A 13,687-nucleotide genomic window follows, 5' to 3' on the forward strand; every position below is an offset into this window, starting at 1 on the left:
CGTATATATATATATATATATATATATATACCTGCTTCGATGGAATCTGGTCTTCTTTCTCTGTTGCCTCTTCCTCCACAGCTCCCTCATACAGCACCTCACCTTTTCTGGCCCAACATTAACCATCCCAGTATTTTTTCATTAAATCTACCCTTCCTGTTTCCTCTTATTCTCCAGTGGTGACTAACATTGCCTTCAGTGTGAATTTAAATAGACCAACCCCAAAGCAAAGCAACGCACAGTGACACACATGGCAGGAAGACATGCACCCATGCGCTGCCCTGAACTAGAACACACACACTCAGCCCTGGAAAGAAAGTCCAATGCATACTGACACAACAACGGCTTGTGTCAAAATTTGTATTGCACAAAAAGCGAGATGTAAATGTGCTGCTCCACGGCCCACTGTTTTATGCATCCTGGAACAGACAGTCATGACAAACAGAATGAGAGAGACGAGGTGGGGGGGGGGGGACAACACTCCCTGTATGCTGCATCCCATACCAAGGAATTACTTCTGCTCATCTGGTCAAACTCTTCTGGGGGGTAATAAACCATGGAAAATTGGCTTGATGCTGTCAGACTGATGCCCCACATTAAGTGAACATAAACGTTTAAGAGTGAAAGGTGGTGATATAAGTGGGAGTCAAGCTGGTAAGACGAAAAACAGAGCGAAGGAAGAGAGGAGGGCGGAGAAACTCCCCCCGTCAGAGTAGAGGCGGATTTGTTCATTCCTTGGATCTGCAAAGGGGCGAGGATTCAGCAAGTCTCCAACTTCTGTCTCCGAAGGGGGAAAGCATCTGTTGAGGAGAGGTCTGTGCTCACTGGAACAGGGCGCACGCTCTTCTCTGGAGGAGAATTTGCGCTTTGGAGCATCTGGATACTGTCGGGAAGTTACCTCTTGTTTATCAAGGTTTTTCCAGGAGTTGAACGAGGGAGCTGTCAGAAAGTTGTTGTTGCAAAAAGCACAAGGACGAAAGACAGGGTAAACAAACCAAAGGAGCGATAGAGAGGAGAGGTGACCTGGCCGAAGCGACATGTTTGGCATGATAAAGAATTCGCTCTTCGGAAACAGCGAGGAGACGGAATATAAATTGCTCAGCAGCGAGACGAAGGTAAGCAGTGCGCGGACACCTGCCAGACACAACTCAGTCACTGCCTATCATTAAAGACTTCTGCAAAATCAATTTATATTCGTGCGTGTGCTGCAAAGATTAGCACAGTTATCCTGCTGTACTGTAAGGATGCAAGGTTTCATTTCTGTTTGCGTTCGTATATTATCCGGCAAGAAACACTAACTAGGTTATGTTAACTTTGCTTTAAATGGCCCCTGTAATGTAATCTTGACTGGCAGTTAATTGCTGGTGACCTATAAGGATGCCTGTAGAGCCGCAGTGTGGGGCAAAGGGGCAAATCAGCAAGGGGTCCTCTGCCAGGCAACAAGGCAGACATAACCAGGCTATGGTGATACTGAGTTCTGTGTAACCCTAAAACAGTAACGCATACACACTAGACCAAAGTCAGAAAGGTTTTAAGCTTTCTTATTAAGTACTGCGCTCAAAACTAGCTCACAGTTTTCATGCCCCCGCTCTGGCGACTTCTGTGGCGCAAGGCGTTATGTTTTCAGGTTTTTCTGCCCCTTCGTCCCATTCTCGTCAACGGTGATATCTCATGAACGCCCTGAGGGAATTTCTTTAAATGTGGCACAAATGTCCACTTGCACTCAAAGATAAATTGATTCGGATTTGGTGGTCAAAAGGTCAAGGTCACCGTGACCTCACAAAATACTGCTTTGGCCATTTAAGAACTGATGACTATTTTTCTCAGTTGGTGACACTTGACTTGCTCGGCTACTGTGAACACAAAATGACCTTGACAAACAGGTCCATATCTCAAGAATTGATGCCATAGTTATGATAACATTTCGCACATTAGCCTACATGGGATACAACAATCAAGTGACCAAAAGGTCAAAGGTCAACGTCATAATATCCTGGAAAACCCCTTTTTTGGCCATTATTCAACACCATACTTAGGGAACAGAGGGGGAGATTGTGACCATATTTCACAGTTGGTCCTAGGTGACACTTTTGATTAAAAGGTCATAGACCTCAAAATAGTTTTTTTTAGCCATTATTTAAAAATGAATTGGGCGATTCCAGATTTCACACACATGTTGAGTAAACAATAACTAGCACAGTACGGGCTTTCCTCCTTCTCGTTCATTCTGCCTTTCACTTCCTTCCTCATTCTGAATTTCACCTATAGCCCATACAGAGGCTTTGCATCTGAAACTCCCATGAGGAAACAAAAGCAGTACATTGTGTCGGGCTATAATCCATCTTTACATATTAATGAAGTACATGTGTACCTGTTTAACCAGTACTGTACATCAATGTATCCTTCAGTTCAACAATGTATATTCACTGGAATCATACATATATATGACATATCCGTCCACACTACATATATCACATGAGTGTGGACAGGTATGGATGTAAACTGCAACTTGACTGGTTGGTTACAATCATGGGATGATAAATCTCGTTTCCATCATGGCATTGTGGATGCATGTGTGTCTATGTGTGTGAGGAAGAGAGGTACTGCCCGCATGCTGTGTACATGTATGTGAAACCATAGGTGGACAAGCTTACTGACAATGCCCTGGAAGAGGATGCAGATCAGACGTGTTTGTTATTAACCCATGAGCTCATATGTGGATTGTTTGTGCATGTGGATACACTGACCGTCCCTGATGAAGTCAGTGACATATAAAACCCCCACCCTGCCCTTTTTTATACTATGTATATATTGTATTTGCCTATATTTAATGTATACACTCTTCTGGAAAGATTCCAGTAAATTCAGTCATGTGCGGACAGACATTTCGAGGTTCTTCTCTTGCCCTGTTGACCTACAATGTAGCATGTAGCCATGTAATGTCATGGTTGCTGTGGGTTTCTAAAGTGGCTTTGTTTATCTTTGAATAACTTTTGACAGAGAGACAAAGGCATACAGAATGAGACAAAGAGGACTTCCTGCCCAACTGACCAGAGACAACAGGGAATCAAATGACCCAAACTGACACATTTACCCACACACAGAGGACGGCAGATCTGTTTTGACACTGCACACTAACATCTCTTGTCTGAAGCCCGAGAAGCCAGCAGTATGTGCACAGTTGTAAATACTCACATTTGAACTGGAAAATAATGTAGATCAGGATTATAATTGGTGATTTATATTACTGATCCAAATCCACCATATAGCAAGGTCACCCACACTTCCTGCCATGAAAACCCAGAGCATCAAGGTTTATCAAATCTCTGGACTTGAATGGCTTGTTTAAACAGCAGGTATTGAAATCAGTGCTCGTCACCTGATCCATGGAGCACCCGCCTGACTCTGACACCTCACACTTAATTAAAACTGACACAGAATACAGATGAGTTGCCTCACACACACATAACTATGCACACACGTTCACAGCAGAACAACGGCAATAGGTGGAGTTCATGTAGACGCTTGCTAATGAATGTAGACGACTATTTTAAGAGAACATGAAATGACAAGGCAATTTAACACTCTTAGTGTTGATAATACCTTTCGTGTGCTGTGTTATGGCATGGAGTAATTATCACTTTAAAAGCTGGCATAAGACAGGAGCTAAACACATACATGTACACAACCACAGACACATGACAGACACATTAATAGCACTACTTAACTAGAGGACAGGCTCTGCTTTCTTGGTATGTCACCCATACACAAAGTAATGGTGGTCCCACTGACAAGCCGTACGGAGCAGCACCCTCGTGATTACTATGCAGGAGCTCGTCACAAGTAGAACTATATGATAACATAGTGTTATCTTGTATGTGCTGAGGAATGAAAACTTCTGCATTGTCTGATTACAGGACCACTTTACAGATTTGTCAGGTCCGTCCTCTGTAGTGAGTTACCTCTGTGGTGGGTTTTCAGTAATATTAGATGGAGGAAAGTTTTATTTGCTATACAACTCTCCAAAGGAGAAAGTCACAAATTCATATACAAGATGAAGAAGAAAGCATTTGAATGATATTTTTAGATGTGCGTTTTCCTTCAGGGAAGAGAAAACATGCTTAAGAAGCCCACGTAAGAACGAGAATAAGCACTGGAAATGATGCTCTGACCATATTTCCATTGTTCTTTCCTTTGCAGCTGGTATCATGTTGAAAAAACCATCTACAAAATAATAAACTGCACATTTTACAGGAGCCAGCAGCTTCTTATAGGTCGACGGTAAACACTGTAAGGAGAACGAATGACAATGACGTTATGAAAGTAAATTCCAGCACTAAACAACATCATACAAACACACAGAGCCATACACTATAAAATAGCACACAGTATAATGACATTAGTGGAAATGAGGAGCTGTATTTGAAACCTGCATCACAGTCTCTACAGTGACCAGATTCCTTCAAAACCTATTAAAGTTATTGCTCAGTGGCATAGTTGAGTGACTGTGTACGACATTAGCCCCACTTAATCATATTTAATGCAAAACTGTTGCATCATATTTTTGCTGTGTGTCTGGGGGTGGGGGCGAGCTCTGTGCATGTGTGTTTGCCAGTATGCTGTTACGTAAGACCGTGCATCTCTTGCCCATTATTCTCGGTAGGCTGACTGAACACTGCGGAGTAGAAGAAGAAATCAAATCAAATCAGTGTAAATATGTTTTATCCGCATCTTATTATTTGGCTGCCCACATTGATTTCACACACCCACATGTACAGTCACACGCACACCAACACACACGCTCAGCCCTCCGAGTGTAAATCCCGCCTGTTCAAGGCTTTTCCTTAGGAGCAGACTGTCAACATCACTGTATGAGAGTTGAATCATGTGTGAGGTCACCATATCCCCTGCACGCATCCCCAGGAAGAGAAAGACGATGTGCATAAAAGCAATTTATGCACACTGTGTAGCTGTGGTTGGCCTGCTGAAGCCAAAGCCACCCCCTTTCTTCCCTAGGATGGAGTTAGCTTTGAGGTGCGGCGGTATGATGGTGCCAAATACGCTGTGATCTCCTCTGAGGGACGATCCTTTGACCAAGTGACAGGGGAGCTGGTGAGGAAGCTGCTTATGTATATTGGCGGGAGCAATGAACAAGGTAAGCCAATTAGAAAATAACACTTTCTGGTGGGTCAAGATGTCTTGGCTCATGAACCAAGAGCACCTACCTGCAGACACAAAATGGCAGACCACTACAAGAGCACCTCTGCAGTTGACAGGAAATCACTTGACCTCAGCAGCGGAAGTTGGTCTTCTTTAGGTTGTTTTTGCATGAACATCTGCATAGCACGTGTGCGCAGTCTACTTGTGGCAGAAAAGGCAAGAAGGTGGCTTTCTGTACAAAAGCACAATTTTAAAACTTTATTACACTGATTTTAGTGAAACTGGATCATATTTTCGTCCTTATGTCCTCTGGCTGCTCTGCCTCACTTCTCAGTGATTTAGAGTTTCCTGATGGACAGATAGCTTTAAAGTAACCCCTAACTGCTGCCAACTGTATCTGCCATTAGCTCAGTTAGGCGTGCAGCTCTTGGTCCTATTAGCCCAGATCTGTTACCCACTCTCCATGCTCCGTTTCTGGTGCCCATTCCAGCGCTGCTCACCACCAACATTATTTACTGGGTCCTCCCCATCCCGGGCCTGAAAAGCTCCTCCTCCCAGAGGTCCAACAGAGTTAGCATAAAAAAACAGGAAATATTATAATAAAATATGATCGAGTTTCACCAAAATCAGTGAATAAAGTTATGTGTTTTTCTAAAGTAATCGGTGAAGCCCAGCCACCCTTCTCTATTTACTTCCACTATGCACATGCGCAATGCAGATGTTCACGAAAACATCATCAGCATCCAGGTTCCTCTTTCATGAACTGCCTCCGTTTCCCGTTCTTCTCCCAAGTTAATACATTTCATAGATTGTTTTTTTTAAATAACACACATTATTAAATATGAGTCAAAAGAACTGATTAATGTAATGTAATAAAAAGATTTTCGTATTCTGATGAAGGCCACAGCGAAGAAAGACAGTAGACCAATAGCTGAAGGTAAGTAATTTACAGACCATATACATGGCCTGTTTTGCAGTGTCGGAATAATAACTATCACTGTTGGCATCTGCATAATTTTTTTATGTACTCTACACAAAACCACAGATCCTGACCTTTACATGTGGGTAGTTAGCTTTCTCCTCTGTGTTCCCTCCTATTTAAACTCACATTCTGTCTCACACTAAGGTGAGGCCATGGGTACAGCAGCTCCCATAATCATCACTGTGTACCCACGGAATGACGGTGTTCTGTCTCGCCGCTTGGTGGTCGGCATCCGCATCCCCTCCAACTACCAGCAAAGCCCCCCAACTCCCACCGACAGTGCCATCAGGATTGAGGAGCAGCACGGCATGACTGTCTATGCTCTGTAGGCATTTAAAGTGTTTCGTTTAAAACTGCTGATGTTTATATACAAGGAAGAGAGTATTATGGATGTTTATTTTAGATGCTGTGGGTTAAAGTCTTTCCATGAGTTTTGCACTGTACTAGTAACTTATTTTGTCCAAATTTTCCAAATAGATTTGGACAGCACAGTTACCCCACCTGACCCAAATGCACTAGCAGCTATTTTATTTTTGGAGGCCTTAGTTAATATGTTCAGTCTCCTGCAGGACTATTGTGGTAGAGCACGTCCTCAGGCAGGTTTACTTGACCTCACTGGTTCACGTTGTTTGAAATATCAGTGTGCATGTGTGCTTTCTGGGTCCCTGTTCCATTCCATCTGGTAAAAAGTTCAAACAATTCACCCAATTAACACAAATAATCCACGTAATAAAAATGTTTTTCACAGGCAGTTTGGAGGCTTTGCAGGGGAGAGTGAGTACCGAGCAGAGGCCTTGCGTTTGACACGCACCCTGGGTGAGACAGCCCCCTTTCAGCGCAAGCAGTACTTCTGCTGCAGCTATGACCCACCGCTCAAGCCTTATGGACGCCGCAACGAGGTGTGGTTTCTACAGGAGGAGCCGTAGGAGCCGTTTGATCAGATCTGAGTCAAATCTCATGCTGAATCCTTTATTCAACCTTAATTACCCTGACAAACCTGTAGCTCTAACAGTATTTGATTGGTAAGAGCAATATGGTGACCTGATAGCCCTTTGAACCCCAATGGACAGATAGAGATTACCCACGTTGCCTTTATCCATCTGATCTTCTGCTTGTCACACATTCAGTAGCAGTGAAGTTAGGTGTTCAAGCAATGGGACAAATTAAAATTTAACATCAAGAGCATTAGCATTTTCTCTTTCATTAGCTAATTTTCTTTCATTTCTAATTTAAACTCACCCCTTGTAGCTCTGGGTGATTAAAGAAATCAATGACTTTAAAAGGTGCAATGTGTAAGATTTGGCCAGAATTTGGTTTCAAACATTAACGTTATCAACAGAATGTGCAGAAGGAACAGCTCTGACATCTATGTATTGTGTTGCAGAGATATCTACTTAAACAAGAAACAAGTTTGCTATATTAAACAAGCTCTCTTCGCTTTTTTATTCTAATAAATAAACATAAAGTCCAAATGTCAAGAAAGGAAATACTCTCACTTCTATTTTCCTTATCAAACAGATAAAATACAAATACAACACAGTACACAGCTAACTGTGCTAACGAGTTAGCAGCACTTACGACCTGATATGTGATATGCTGCTCTAGACAAATACAGTGTCAAGAAGTTGAAAGTATTAGTTGGAGTTGCGTGCAATACGTTTCAGTATGTACTACTGTGACAGAGTTCAGTTCTCTAAGTTTCTCTAATTTTCTTCAATTTAAAAAAATTACCTTTAGATAAACTGTTATCTAAGCAACTCAGTGAGTAATGTCTCTGTATTTTAAATTCATGAGTTGATTTTTTCCATTCCTTTTAGAAGTACATGTTCATCCCAAAGGGTCGATAAATACCCTGTAGAGCTGTCATCTCCCTGAAGAACACAGTAGGGCTTTGCACATCTTTAATCTAGTTTACACTTAAGTGGCGGCTACAGAGAAATGTATAGAATTAACTTTAGATACATGGTAGTAAAAAGCACACTTCCTTTTCCTAAGTAAGGAACTGGAAGGAAACAGGAGTCGAGCCATAAAGTAGAACTAGTCTTTATGAATTAATGGGTGGTCAGCTGTGGGTGTAAATTAGCTAGGTAGCTTTAGGTGTTATTATAAACTGTGTGGTTATGTGTTGATTCAGAAAGCATTTCTGTGTAGTGAATATTTTGTGTTTTAGTGCATGACATCTTTACTTAATCACTGTTGAAACAGTATTATTGGATACATCTGTCCATTGTGATTTTCTGTGATCAGAGTGAACAGTATGTTCACGTTTGATGGTGTTTCATAGCATAATAAATATATTATTCAGTAAGAGTGTGGATCATTTTAATTGTCTAATTTCTTCATTTTGTGAAACGTTGTCGGAGACAGTACCACTCCAAACACTTGTATTGTACAATGTGGTGTACTATTTCCATAAATTAAAGATTAAACATTATGGTAATTGGACTCCATTATATAGATTAAATGTTTAAAGCACAAGTTCAACCAATGAAAATTAGAAAATCAATGACTTGAATAAAATGCAGAAATACTTAAGTAAATGTCTATTAGATATTTAAGATATTTAACCAAATTATGATGTTTAAAATATGAGGATTGGATAAATGTTTCATTTGAGGTCATTTGGTTCTTAAGCTAAAAAACAAAAATGTCAAAATGCAGAATTCAACAAATTACTCATTTATTAGATTATAACTGAGACAAAATTCAGCAAGAGGAATAAGAACTGCAAAAGATTAATGTATAGACATTTGATTAATTCAAGCAAACCAAAAACTACCCCCCCCCCCCCCCCCCCCCCCCCCCCCCCAATAAAAACCCCCAATATCCTCTATCCTCTACAACTGTGTGCAAATAGTTCTTCAGGTGTTAACTGATGCACAATGAGGAGGATGCAATTACACACCATGTTGACACCTCACCCCACTTTAATCAGGAATAAATGATTTTCTTTCAGAAGTTTCAACAGCAGGCAAAACACTGATGGGCCCTTAATGTAATGCTGTGGCCCTGTAACCCTACATTAGTGAAATTTCAATAGAGTTCTGATTTCAGCTTGGCTCTGCATACATGAATACAACAGAATCTAGGACTAGAGAAAGGGTTATTCAGGTGACCTCAGCCTGTCACCTATAACCTTGTAAATGTAAGGTTGAAATATTGCACATACAGAGATTTGTAATGTGAGAAATCTATCTATTCCCCCTTTTCAAACACTGCACTGCTCCTTTTGATAACATATATATATATATATATATATGTTATTTGTGAGATTTAGGTCATACAATGGAGTGGAATTACTTATACTGTCATGTGACTGACAGTGCTTATACTGTCATGTGACTGACAGTGCAGGATCACATTGGTCATATATGAAGGAAACTTTTAACTCACTGTATTACTGTTCAGTAACAACCAGTTCTAGTTTTGTATATGGACAACTACTACTCAACACAAAACTGTATAGGAAATACACAAAGTACCTTCAGTGATACTGCAAAAATACCTGTGTTAATAGGAGTTGGTATTGTTAATAACTATAGGAAGTGCAATCAAGAAATTGCTACAAAAAGTTTCGGTAATAAATCTCCGTCTTTAAAAATACATTCCCCATACTACCTCCTCCTTACAGCTCTTAACAAGGACAGTTTAGGTTCCCATTACCTTGTTAGAGAGAGACAGAGTAAATAAATCCAGTCACTCAGAATGTTAACAGTGACGAGTCTCAGAAAAGGTCCAAGCCATCAATCATTTTAAGTGAATTTATGTAAAAGGGAAAAACTCTATTTAATATACGTGACTGCTTAATGAGCTATTCCAGTATCCAAAATGTTGTTGATTCATTGGTGATTTATCACTGACATCTTTGAGCCCTCTATTACTTGCATTTTCTTTTCTATATTCTACAATCAAGTAGGTATCCGTGAACATTACTCCTGGCTTTAGAATATATTTAAGATACAGAGGAAGAGAGAGGAGTGTCATTGAAGTGCAAGAGTCTCAGTTGCTTTTCTTGTCAGGAGAGTTTGGATAAGGTGCATATGGTGGAGGCCGTTCCTGCAAGGGAATAAATAAAAATAAAATTAAATAACACAACTTTGTGCAAGCGCCATTAAAAGGAGAACTCACATGTCATGTCTACACAACTTTAAGCAAGGTGAAAACAAGCAAAGAAGCTTACATTGGGCATGTAGACATTGTGTGGATTGCTGGGATTGTAGTACGCACTGCCTGCTGCTTCAGCTGCCTTGGAGTTACCTGTGCATAAAATGAGGCATGACAAAGACAGGATGATAAAGTCAGACAGTGACGACTGCTGAACATATTTAGGAACAGACGCTACAGTTCCAAACTTTGTAAGGAGGACTGATGCGAGGAGCACAGTACTAGTCATATGAAGTACAACCAGTGAAGGCCCCAGTAATCTTCCAGACAAAATCTACTGGCGCACCCTGAGGATGCACAGAGGCAAAACGCTCGTCCTCACTTGGAGATATGCCAAACTGACATTTCACAGTGTACCAAGCTCATCCCATGTGCAGGGTGAGACTGTTTTCAGCAAAATCCACAAGGTGCTAGAAAAGAGATCGGGGAGGGGAGGTTGTTTTATCCTTTGTAATTTTGATGTGTAGCGGATGAGACAGCAGCACCCCTTTTTGGTGGCGTGATTCGAAGTGATTCACTTTGAGGGAGACAGATCAGATCTGACGGGTGCAGTGACACAGACATACATAAGAGGAAAAAAATAAAGACAGAGCGAGAGAGAATTAGACCTGGAGGTGGTGTCGGTGTTGCTGTCCAGTTCTGGGGCGGTGCAGTCCAATTTTGGGGTGGCCCAGGGTAGGGAGGAGGTGGGGCCATGTAGTCAAAACCAGATGGGTACATTCCTGGAACATAGAAGGAGAGGAAAAAAAAAAATAAAAAAAAAAAAGACAGATGGAGTTTCAAGGTCCAATGAGGTTACATCATTTGTACCTCAAGGGTTATTACTTATGTGCAATGAGGACACTGACGACAAAAAATGTGAAAAACAAATATGTGGCAACTGCAAACACATGCATGGAAACATAACCTAAAGGCTAAAAACTATGAAAGTCTCCACATCTTTGAGTATATACTGGCCTTTTCTACATTACAATTATTGACTGTAAAAGTGAAAGAACGAAAAAAGAAAATATCCTGCAGAAAAAAAGCTAGTAAGTAGTCCTTGAGTGAAAACTGTTTAGCAAATCCTAAAGACTTTACACTTAATTTGTCATGTGTACCTTCGGTGTAAGATGGCATATAAATGTCATATTACAAATTACTGAATTCTGTACCTGCAGTGGCTGTTGGACAGGGGTAGCCCATGTTACCAGCAGCAGGGGGAGGGCCCTGGTAGAATCCATTCTGCTGGGGAGGGGATGGGTAAGGATAGGCGGGAGGAGCATGCGGAGGTGGGCCGTAGCCATTCATCATTCCAGGTGAAGGATAGCCGTAAGAGGCAGCACCGTTTTGTGCAGGAGCAGCACGAGAAGCTGAAATACAGCAAGAGAAAAGTTTTTTTGGCAACAAATAAACTGGACTTTCCAGAGGTTATAGGCGTATTCATTCACTCACCATTTTTCCACAATTGCCTATTTTGCATATAAAGTATATCTATACTAATGGGGCCACTCATTAAGAGACGCTATACTTCTTTATTATTAAGATTTTAACCTTGACTGTAGTATTTTTACAATGTGGTATTACCACTTTGGTTGAGGGTTTAAATACCACTTTACCCCCCATATAAAGTAGTTATTAAAGTATATTCTGCATTGTATAATGTGGGACACAGTGACTACTGTAAGGAAACTAGCATACAAACCATTTGTGGCCAGTTTGAAGAGATCCTGTCCCAGCTCTATGGCTCCTCCACTGGGAAATGACATCTTGAAATGGGCCTGGCCCTCCCAGCCACCTGATCAAAGAGTCATACATTTAGAACAAATGCAGAAGGCTACATTTGTGCTTTATTGTGAATGGTAACAGAGACAACAGGCATGTGCAGTCCTTTTATTTTGACTAAGATAATGCACCTAATATCTATTGTATTGTGCAATACAAATATGACCATTAATGAAATTAGTATTAAATCAAATTCAAGTTAAAAGCAAAAACAAATGGCCACATACCACCAGGTTCAGCGGACACTGTTCCTTTAATGTAGTTGGCCCCAAAGACTGGCTGCTCAATGCTGCAGCCCTTCATCAGATAATAGGGGAACATGGCTGAACCCAGGCAATCCTTGGTATTACTGGAAACAAACACCAGCTAAGCCAGTGAATGAGGGAAGAGACAAATGAGTGTGTGGGGAGAGTTACAACATATGATATAATATATGAGAATGTGAACACTGAACACGAACAAACGCCATGTCATTTCGGCTGTACCCTGTATGGCGTGAGGTAAACGGTGCCCTTCTTAGTCCCCCTCAGCAGGTCTGTCTTGCAGGCGACATCGCTGAATGACAGCTCCACATTCTTACATTCCCTTACAACACTGAGGAAAGAAGAAATAAAGGAACCTGTTACAGACCCCACAAAAGATCTGCTGACACAACTGTGGTACGAAATATCAATTGAGAATTGTTTGAAACTACTGTATTTCATAAAGTGTAGCTTACACACCTATATATGTTGCCATTTTGGTCTCAACAAGATGTCAACATCCTAACGAAAGCTACCGCTACTTCCTGTTTTGATAGTCGGCTTACGTTACAAGTTAGTCATCTTGCTTAAACCAGCTGTCAAGATACGCGAATGCTATGAAGTCAGACGTTACTAATATTAAAACCCTCGTTTAAAGCAGTAAACACATCATGTGAATTACACAGCTAACGGCAACATTAGCAATGGAACAGAAGTGTCAGCCAGCTATGCTAACGTTAATCAGGCCAGCAAGCCAACAGTTAGCAGGAGGAGGCTAGCGTGTGGATAGCATTCTGTTGACTACGCACTGGAAAGTAAACATGCCAAGAAGAGAGGCGACAGCTAGCTAGTTAATCAAATTCTCCACATAAATGCAATAGATAACGTTACCTTTCTCCGTTGCTTATCACAACGCCGCCGTTTTGCGAGTGATTCCGATTTAAAGCCATGTTTTAGAGTCGTCTGATGCTTTCCTGCTGCTCAAGTCGGACTCGGGGTCGGGTATGCCACAGGAACGTCACGGGCGTTACGTCACGACACCGTCAACAACTCGTGACTCGTAGGATGATCAACATCATTAGCATACAGACTGCTGCGTCCCGCTGATACCTGACAGTTAAGATCATTGTTTGAAATTTGATCGATCACGTAAATAACTACAGGTTCACGCGATGTCTTCTGGCATCCATGCCGGAACACCGGTATCACAGGTGTCCAGAAATGTATAAGGCCTATGATGTTCTTATGTGTCTATAGCCTACCATCCAAACCTCATTTGATTAACCCATCTCATTCACAATTTAAATGAAATGATGAATGATTTAGGTACATGAAGTCAGTCCACGCGGAATTTAACCGGTCTCTTTAGGCATAC

General features: G+C 41.3%; 2 protein-coding genes across 2 annotated transcripts; one reads left to right on the forward strand and one right to left on the reverse strand.

Moving 5' to 3' along the window:
* The first annotated feature begins 758 nt into the window (after positions 1–758).
* Positions 759–8,450, forward strand: LOC123983420 (heme-binding protein 1-like). Its single transcript, XM_046069676.1, has 4 exons — positions 759–1,115; positions 5,017–5,155; positions 6,287–6,467; positions 6,891–8,450. The coding sequence occupies exons 1-4, from the start codon at positions 1,038–1,040 to the stop codon at positions 7,066–7,068; spliced, it is 576 nt and encodes a 191-aa protein (XP_045925632.1). The 5' UTR covers positions 759–1,037; the 3' UTR covers positions 7,069–8,450.
* Positions 8,451–9,714: 1,264 nt separating this feature from the next.
* On the reverse strand, positions 9,715–13,363 carry wbp2nl (WBP2 N-terminal like). Its single transcript, XM_046072904.1, has 8 exons — positions 13,204–13,363; positions 12,556–12,664; positions 12,298–12,436; positions 11,991–12,083; positions 11,461–11,658; positions 10,915–11,028; positions 10,323–10,399; positions 9,715–10,198 (listed from the first exon to the last, which is right to left on the reverse strand). Exons 1-8 carry the CDS (start codon positions 13,260–13,262, stop codon positions 10,142–10,144), a joined length of 846 nt encoding a protein of 281 aa, XP_045928860.1. The 5' UTR covers positions 13,263–13,363; the 3' UTR covers positions 9,715–10,141.
* Positions 13,364–13,687: the final 324 nt, after the last annotated feature.

The sequence above is a fragment of the Micropterus dolomieu genome, linkage group LG02 (genome assembly GCF_021292245.1).
Source record: "Micropterus dolomieu isolate WLL.071019.BEF.003 ecotype Adirondacks linkage group LG02, ASM2129224v1, whole genome shotgun sequence".
Taxonomy (NCBI): domain Eukaryota; kingdom Metazoa; phylum Chordata; class Actinopteri; order Centrarchiformes; family Centrarchidae; genus Micropterus; species Micropterus dolomieu.

What these genes read in the sequence shown, in the direction of transcription:
- LOC123983420 (XM_046069676.1), top strand. Translation starts at nt 1,038, where the DNA reads ATGTTTGGCATGATAAAGAATTCGCTCTTCGGAAACAGCGAGGAGACG. An exon ending in TGCTCAGCAGCGAGACGAAG is followed by an intron (nt 1,116 to 5,016) that starts GTAAGCAGTGCG and finishes TTTCTTCCCTAG; the next exon opens with GATGGAGTTAGCTTTGAGGT. An exon ending in GGCATGACTGTCTATGCTCT is followed by an intron (nt 6,468 to 6,890) that starts GTAGGCATTTAA and finishes TGTTTTTCACAG; the next exon opens with GCAGTTTGGAGGCTTTGCAG.
- wbp2nl (XM_046072904.1), bottom strand. Translation starts at nt 13,262, where the DNA reads ATGGCTTTAAATCGGAATCACTCGCAAAACGGCGGCGTTGTGATAAGC. An exon ending in AGTGTCCGCTGAACCTGGTG is followed by an intron (nt 12,084 to 12,297) that starts GTATGTGGCCAT and finishes CTCTTTGATCAG; the next exon opens with GTGGCTGGGAGGGCCAGGCC. An exon ending in CTTCAAACTGGCCACAAATG is followed by an intron (nt 11,659 to 11,990) that starts GTTTGTATGCTA and finishes GCTGTATTTCAG; the next exon opens with CTTCTCGTGCTGCTCCTGCA.